The sequence below is a fragment of a genome, unplaced genomic scaffold (genome assembly GCF_019419815.1).
Source record: "Pyrus x bretschneideri cultivar Hongxiangsu unplaced genomic scaffold, Pyrus_bretschneideri_v1 Contig30, whole genome shotgun sequence".
Taxonomy (NCBI): domain Eukaryota; kingdom Viridiplantae; phylum Streptophyta; class Magnoliopsida; order Rosales; family Rosaceae; genus Pyrus; species Pyrus x bretschneideri.
In genome coordinates this window covers 2,568,057-2,576,954 of record NW_025999613.1, presented here as the reverse complement: position 1 = coordinate 2,576,954, position 8,898 = coordinate 2,568,057, and the positions used below count along the sequence as shown (strand labels likewise).

The 8,898-nt window shown below is 38.2% G+C and overlaps 1 protein-coding gene across 1 annotated transcript; it reads right to left on the bottom strand.

The window, feature by feature from the left end:
- Positions 1-361: 361 nt before the first annotated feature.
- Positions 362-8,624, bottom strand: LOC103964564 (methyl-CpG-binding domain-containing protein 13-like). The gene is made up of 7 exons (XM_048590103.1): positions 8,316-8,624; positions 7,127-7,270; positions 6,942-7,043; positions 5,762-5,929; positions 4,515-4,610; positions 4,155-4,301; positions 362-3,295 (listed from the first exon to the last, which is right to left on the bottom strand). Exons 1-7 carry the CDS (start codon positions 8,397-8,399, stop codon positions 362-364), a joined length of 3,675 nt encoding a protein of 1,224 aa, XP_048446060.1. The 5' UTR covers positions 8,400-8,624.
- Positions 8,625-8,898: the final 274 nt, after the last annotated feature.

Here is an 8,898-nt window from a genome sequence, read left to right as displayed (position 1 = left end):
TGCGAGGGGAGAATGCCACCAACACCATACGAAAAGGAATGACTAAGTCAGAGGAGAGATTACCAGTGAAGACCGTGATGGTGATTGCTGTGATCACGAGTAAAAAGAGTGGCATGGTGGATGCCGGAAGGATGCAGTTTTGCTCGATGCCAGTACTTTATACGCTAAATAACAGTTATGACTTGCGTGACACCTCAAGTTTAAATTTCTGTTGGGCAGTCTATACGCAGGAAGAAAGCACTTGCAGAATAAATATACATTCACACAGATTACGCTGCTACATCACAACATGCAGTTACAGGGTTTCAAGATGTAGAACTTACAGAAACCTGTCTATTTGTAGACAGGAACTACCTTTGTTCTACGACTTCACCTTTCCATGATAATCATCTACGCAAGGCCACTGCGAACCAACCAAGCTTCCGGCAGGCAGTAAAGAAGAATTTAGAGATAACTGTTGGCCTGAACACACCGCACTGAAATTTGATGTGCTCATGTTTCCAGCGGGCTGGAATGAAGAATTCATGGATAACTGGTCGCCTGAACAAACCCCGCTGCAATTTGAAATGCTCAAGTTTCCTGTAGGGAGGGATGTAGGATTCCTAAATAACTGTTGGCCTGAACAAACCCCGCTGCAATTTGACATGCTCACGTTTCCTGGAGGGAGGGATGAAGGATTCCTAGATGACTGTTGACCTGAACCAATTCCACCGCAATTCGGCATGCTCACATTTCCTGAAGGCAGGAATGCAGAATTCATGGATAACTGTTGGCCTGAACAAACCCCACTGCAATTTGAAATGCTCACATTTCCTGCTGGGAGGGATGAAGGATTCCTAGATAACTGTTGGCCTGAACCAATTCCACTGCAATTTGGCATGCTCACATTTCCTGAAGGCAGGAATGCAGAATTCATGGATAACTGTTGGCCAGAAGCAGATTGTTCTGGCAGATCGAACTGAGGTAAATTATCACTTCGAAACAAGCTAGGTGAGCCAAAATCTGATAGTGCCATATTGTGAGATGTGTCAAGTTTTTCTTGGAAGTAACCTTGATAATAATCATCCTCTAATGGAATTGCACCTGTAAGAGTCTTGAATGCAAAATCGAGGCATGGGTCAGACCATGAATCCGTGAAAGGGAAAGGGAACTGTGGCTCTGGATTCTCAACATATGCCTTCTCAGTTTCAAACTTCTGGAGTTTCTCCTGAGGAACAGCATGCTCTTCAAGAACCTTCGCACTCTTGTATGACGTCTCCTCTTGCATTGAATTGTATATAGCAGTACAAGCACGACTGGCAAGCTTCACCACTGGTGTAATCTCAAGCGGTTGAGATGCTTCATCTGCCAAATCCACAGCGGGGATGGCTATACTTTGACATGAATTTTCAGTTGCATTTCGGATAGCTCGTTCCTTGGATGTAGTATTAGCCAGCAGCTCAGGTTGAACCCCAGCATACTGTTTTGAAGACCAACTGGAGAACTTAAGATCTTTATTTTTCTTGGATTTGTTTCTACTGCAGTTCTTTTCCATCCCACTGTCAAGTAAATTTTTTTTATGCAGCATATCAGCTGCAGGTCTCAAAATAGATCTGTTATACATAGTATCAGCTATTGGCAATTCCCCTGTAAGTGTTTTGAATGCGAATTCTAAGCATGGGTCTGAACCAAACAGAAAGCTGAGCTCTGGCTCTGGCTTCTCAGCATCCATTTTCTCAGTTTCCAGCTCTTGTTGCGCTCTGGGAACCACTGGGTCATCAATTGGCATCTTGTCCTCATGAGATACAGATTTTATGCCAGTTAAAGCATGATGTGAAACCTCTGCTTCTGATGCAGCCCCAAGCTGCTGAGATGCTCTGTTTACTAGATCTGAAGCCAAACCTACGTCTTGACTGGTATCACTTTTACTAGGCTTCCTAGTTGGAGCTTGAACAGCTCGTTCACTGGAAGCCAAGTTAGCAACCTCCTCTGGTTCAAGCCCAGCAAGTCGTTTTGAGGACCGACGAGACAAAATAAGTTTTTCCTTGTTTTTGGATTTGCTCGAGCCTATTGGAGCTTTTCTGACGTCGCTTTTTTTCTCAACAGTCTTATGCGAATTATTCTCATTCAGGGTGGAAGAAGCAGGAGTCAAAACGGGCTCATTTCCAGCACACATCATTTTTCCTGGGTCTATCACAGAACCTACAACTTCAAGCAATGACCTTTCTCCTTCCTGTCTCTCCGAGAGTTCAGCTTTTGGGTGTGATGACCCACTTGGAGAACCATCTTCCTTAGTTTTGGCACATTTTTCCGGCATGTTATTAGTTAAATGCTTCTCTTGAACAACATCAGCTGTCATAGTAAAGGCAACTCCACTTACTAAGGGTACCATCTTGTCTGGCAACTCCGAAATTTCAGTTTCCGGTAGTTCCAACCTGCTCCCAGCAAGTCGTTTTGAAAACCGGCGAGACAAATTAAGCTTTTCCTTGTTTTTTGATTTGCTCGAGTCTACCAGGGTTCTTCTGACATTGCTTTTTTCCATCACAGTGTCTGGGGAACAATCTTCCTTAGTTTTGGCACATTTTTCAAGCAAGTTCCCAGTTAAATTTTTCTGTTGGACAACCCCAGCTGTCGAAGCAAAGGCCAGTCCATTTTCAGAGGGTACCCTATTGTCTAGCAACTTGAAGCTTTCAGTTTCTGGTAGTTCCAACCTGCTCCCAGCAAGTCGTTTTGAGAACCGACGGCACAAATTAAGCATTTCCTTGTTTTTTGATTTGCTCGAGTCTATTGGGGTTCTTCTGACATTGCTTTTTTCCATTGAAGTGTCTGGAGAACAATCTTCCTTAGTTTTGGCACATTTTTCCAGTATGTTCCCAGTTAAATGCTTCTCTTGGATAACATCAGTTGTTGAAGCAAAGTCTACTACACTTTCAGAGGATACTCCTTTGTCTAGTAACTTGGAGATTTCAGTTTCTGGTAGTTCTAACCTGCTCCTAGCAAGTCGTTTTGAGGACCGACGAGACAAATTAAGCATTTCCTTGTTTTTCGATTTGCCCGAGTGTACAAGGGCTCTTCTCACATTGCTTTTTTCCATCACAGGTTCAAGTGAATTGTTCTCATTCAAGGTATAAGCAGCAGGAGTCAAAACAGGCTCATCTCGAGCAGAACTCATTTTGCCTGGATCTATCGCAGAACCTTCACCTTCAAGCAATGACCTTTTACCTTCACGTTTGTCAGAGAGTTCAACTTTTGGCTGTGATAGCTGTCTCCTCGTGACTGGGTGCTCATGTTTTTGCATTTTGGTGGTAGATGATGGCTACAGTAACAGGAAAACAAGGATAAGCATATTATTAGTAAAATCTCCCACGTGCACAGAAATAACATATAACTGATAAAAGTGATAAAATTGTTGTTAACAAGCCTACCACAATCATCCGGTCATAGTTAGAGAGAGAGAGTAGTTTTAACTTGGAGTTCCTTGGTTTCATACTTCTATAATTTTATTCATTAAAGAGAATTTACTAAATACCTGCTATTTCTTTAAGAGACAGGTAATCAGAACAGTATATCAGATAAGTATGAAAACTGAACAGCTATATTTATTAATTGGGAATTCTATCTTTGCTAAAATGGGTAAGTTAATACGCATGAAATTGACCTAGTACAACATCAAAGAATGTTAGCCAAAGTAGAAACGATGCTCCAAACCAATTATGAAAACAGACACTTTAAGCAGCATAAAATAGAAAATCGAAACGCCACAACACAAGAAAGCTTTCACTTACGTAATTCCAAGAGTCATATTTCTTTTGGGGCCCGTATTTTTTTTTTTTTTTAATTAAGCCTAATTATTTATGCAAAAAGCATAAGAGCAACACCTAGACCAACTATTTAACCAAAGTAGTATATATGAATCTCACTTAGAACTTTATTATGTTTTTGCACATGCTAGTCATACATCACACCATATCCTGCGTGGTCAAATTATTTTCAAGTAAATATGGGTTATTATGTTTCTAGCACTGAAGTTTTTAAGGAAAACAACAATAAGTATTCTGATTTTTCACAAAAAACTGTTTTACAGAAATAATGTAGGTGTTGTGCTAGTGAACAATAATATTGCAGTAGCAAAGAACATCGGTGATGGAAACAAACAGCAGGAATAGAGCACTTACTGCAATATCATCATTAACCAACTTCAGATCATTATTGCACATATTCTTGGGTTTAAATGCATATTTACTCATCTCTCCAGTTTCAAGATAGCGAATAACATCTTTTTTGGAGCGGAATACGTATCCAGAGTTGGGATCTGTGTAATACTGTACAAAGGAATGGACCACTATAAATCAACATATAATACATAGTAAAGAACATAGAAAAAACTGCAGTTAGTTGGATTATTAATAAAGCAACACTAAGCATGGAAAGCACACAAGTGCATGTGTATGCATGGAGAGAGATAGGGAGGCACAGAGGTGATCAGCAGAATTAACACCAACCGGAATAAGTATCAGGGTAACTAAATTTTATACCGGGTCTCTTCTAAATCGATTTGCATACTTTGTAACTTTGATCTCCTTTATCCATCCTGGTGGTAAATCCTCCACATGATGTTTCTCAACATAAACCTAAATTATACATCAACACGCATACTGGATTAAACAAAATGTAATAACATGAAATTCCTAAACAGAAAGCAATCATGATGAATCTTCAGTGTGTCATGCAATAGAAACCTTCGTACTGAAATATGGAAGTGAGGTATCGTCCATATCAGGACACCTCATGCTTAGAATCATTTTCACAGAAACATTTTACAACTCTTATTTCTTTCTTTTATTTTTTTAGATGAAACATAATATACAGTTTACAACTTCTCTTTTTCACAATACAACTACAATGGAAATTTTAATCCATTCATAGTGTAAACACGCAACCTCTAAAATTTTCTTGTTTCCCTTAAAATAACTCAAAAGATGGGTGAAATTCTTCAGAAAAGCAGAATGGCTACAGGTTAAGTTATTTGCAGGAATACAGAGATGGATGAGGTTCAGCAATTGGATGTTTGGCAGGCTGGACTCATATTAACAATCTCACTCTTTGCTAGGCTCTAGTTGTAGAAAAGTTTAGTGAGGTAGCTGACTGGTCTGCCTTTCAGGTATCCCCATTACATCATCATTCAACAATAGTGGGAGAAATGATCCTAAAATACCACAACTTATACTTATCCCATAATCCCGTATACAAGTATTTCAGCTGAAACCTATTTCTCTAATCCGTTTTATTCCAATGATTAAGGTAGTAAACATACTTAGCCTAGAGAAATCTTATACCACTTTCCATGCTTTGATTTTTACATACTAGATGACCCAGATATAATGACCTAAGCAGGATACCTCACTCATATGAAAAAGTAAAAATATAGGACAATTCTAAAACTCGTCATCATGTTGAAGTTTTCAACCATTTAAGAGATGGAATGCGATTGTTGGAAAGAAAAAAAATACATTGGAGGCAGACGTTTCAGGACTCTCAAATGGCAAACTTCCCTGATAAATTACATCACATGGAATGCCAAGTGTTCTGAACTTTAGGCTTTTCTATAAATTTAAGCACACTTCTAAAGAAAATTAATTGTAGTTAGATTTTGATTTCTTTCTCGATTGAGGATTTCAATTTATAAACCATTTTTGGGTCTTTTTTTAATAGAATTTTTGTCCCTATCCAACCAAATAAGTAGGAAAAGAATTACAGCAACAGAGTATGAAAGGGAACAAACATTTTTTGCCAACTGCATGGTAGTGACAGCCTTCTTTTCCGTTATGCATCTCTTGCTGCTTATAGTTAGAGTTCCAGACTTTGAGCTCTTCCGTTTTACAGTTTTGAGATATCGAAATACCTCTGGCTTGGAATAAAATGTACATTCTCTGAAGGGATCAATGTAACACTGCAATAGAAAAGTTAATCAAGTCAATATAACAGTAAAGTTACAAGACTATTTTTGTAAAACCACATAGACCCTCTCTTTAAGTTGTACAATAGACAGGTGCTTACACCGCATAATACAATAGCAAATATAATCACTATATGAATGGATGAAAAAAACAACATAGTACAGCTTTAATGTTGGCACAATTATGCAAGACATGGTTTGGAGATAAACAATTTCTAGAATTCTAGCACACTAAAATTATTGCTCACGACTTAATGACATGTCACATGTTACCATTAAAAATAAGAGTCGAACCACAGAATTTCATGCCTAACATCCTTCATAGCATATAGTTTAACACCTAGCATTAAGATGAATAAGTGCAGCAATAAATTTCAGATGAAAACAATGTAGTTTAATGACTAGATTCCTTCAAACATGCCATAACCATTATCCTAATACTTATTTCCAGCCTATATCATGGAAGGCATAAATTACTACTTGCTTCAACATATTCTTTTTGAAAGTTTAACATCTTGTATCTAAGTAATGTTACTAATATAGTTGCTAAAATAACTATAGCACTAGTATGTGCACAACTATTCTGACAAAACCTTAGACCAAATTTTGGATGGAAAATATCTGATAGACCTAAATATGTATTCAATCTAAATTGCCATCAAATCATCAATACAACAGTAAATATTGAGCCTCAACATAGAACACACACATGTCAAATATGCACGTGCCGTGCCAACCTTGCATTTTGGAACACTAGCTACACGTCAAATATGAGTGTGCCACACCAACATGGAATAATAGCTAAATCATTATCTTTTTTTTTCATTTTTTTTTTTTATTTTGCAAATACTACTAGCAATATCATCATTAATAACAACCTAGGAGTTCCTAAGTAAAACTAATAAGCAGCCACTTGTAATGGCCTTACAATAAAAAAGGTATTAAGTATAAATTCACCAGACAATAACGGCAATACACACATAACATACATTCACATAAATGTTACCTTGTATTCTTTTCCAACTTGCACACCACTCTGTCGTGTCCTCAGCTCCACTTTCCAACCGTTAGGCAACCATTCAGGACATTCCGTTGGGTCCACTTCAAGCTTTTGATAACAAACAAGATCAATCAAATAAATTAATTTATTAAATGGATTAGATAAAAGCCCAAAAAAGGAAAAAGACTCACTTGAGAAGGGACTTCTTCTGAGTGATCTGGGATTTTCACCAAAGTTGGCTGAGGCTTTTCGCCGTGAGTGTTTTGCATTTTGATATAGCGCATAGCATCATCTTTAGAAAAGAACTTTTTCCCAGTTTCCAAATGGGTATAAAACTGCAAAGCCAACGTGATTATGTGCTTAGTGATAACACAGTGACATGATAGTTTGATTCCAAACTTCCCATATGAGTTCAGTAAAATCTTTCCTGCTTTAATTTTCGTACACAGTAATATTCTCTTCTGTTCCAAGTTCGCATATTTTCTAACTATATTGCTCAATTAGGTCACCAAAATCGGAACAGAAGAGGAAGAAGTTAAACATTATTCCTCCAATATAAAGAAATCCATTTTTGTTTCAGACTTCAATCCTTCACTCACAACAGTCGTGCTGCAGCTACTTCCAGTTCAAGCATTATGTCCATCATCAACACCAGAATCACACAGAAAACCACAAAAGAGAGCTTAGTGAGCCAGGTCACGTTTGCATCTTAACCTACTATACAGACATTTATGTGTAACAAGATCCATTAGTAATGCCTCATACACTCTAGCATTGAGCTCAGCTCAACAAAACACTCTCAAATTGTTTCAGGTCACCACCACTGTTTCTAGATATTATTCTGGAAGCTATGCGGAGAAAGCAACAACCCACACTGCCAAACCCTGAACACGACAAGCCCTTCCTATACAAACTAGATTGTTGTCAAGCAGCGAACAAATCAATCGCATTGAGACCGTTGCAGCATGGAATTTAAGTCAATCTACTAATCCCAGTACAGAAACCTTCAGAATTTTCCTAAAAATGTAACACGTACTAACTAAAAACCAACTGAATCACTCAACATCAACATCCAACTCCTTTTCATCAACCAAACAAACATTTTTCACACACAGAGGCACTCGCATATCATTGAAAATCATCAATGGCATGCGAATGTAACATGCCAATATCATATAAGACTTGTATTATGCTAAAAAGAGAAACATGGGCCAAATAACACAATCAAATCGATAAAGGCACAAGCTTTCTGCCCTGGCAGCCCAGCCACAAGCTAACCGGAATCAACCAATTGAAAACTAAACAACCCAGAAACCAAAATAGTGTGTTAGCAAAGTCAAAACCTAGAAGGCAGAAGAACGAAATTAGCCAAAGTATTACCACAATTTTGCGACCTCTCTTTTGGGATCTGGATTGGACAGACCATCCGGGCGGGAGCCAGTCCGGCGAACTCCTGGCCACCATTTGGCGGGAATATGGAGTTTCCGGTGAGAAGACGCCGGAATCTCAGAGTTGTTGGGTTTTACTTGAGGGTATTTGGTGTCTCCAGGTCTTAGAAAGCATAACGGAAGTGAATGAGGATTTTTTTATTTTATCTTTAAAAAGAAGTTATATGATGAGAAGTTACGGTTGTCTACTATTTTCAGCTCAAAGAGCCATGAAGAATAGTAAACCCGAAACTGCCATATTTTTTGTTTTTTGAAAGTCGCAGTTTGCGCTCTTATACTGTATCATTTGTTAAATGAGAATTAGTAAACTGCTAAACGTATGTTAATTTCAGTGCACCTTGTGGAGTGGATAGGACCGGAGTCAAATGTTGCGGCACACTCTCTCTCTATCTACACTTTATCGGTTTATCCGTTTGCATTTTTGCCTTTTTTGTATGCTTTGGTACTTCTCCTAGACTAGACTCCATGTTTATGAAGATTATAGTAATTTACTGTTCGATTAATTAAGTGATTAT

Coding starts and splice junctions, on each gene's coding strand:
- LOC103964564 (XM_048590103.1), bottom strand. CDS start 8,399: ATGGTGGCCAGGAGTTCGCCGGACTGGCTCCCGCCCGGATGGTCTGTC. Junction 7,044..7,126: donor CAGAAGAAGTCCCTTCTCAA/GTGAGTCTTTTT, acceptor TGTTATCAAAAG/CTTGAAGTGGACCCAACGGA. Junction 5,930..6,941: donor AAGTTGGAAAAGAATACAAG/GTAACATTTATG, acceptor TTTCTATTGCAG/TGTTACATTGATCCCTTCAG.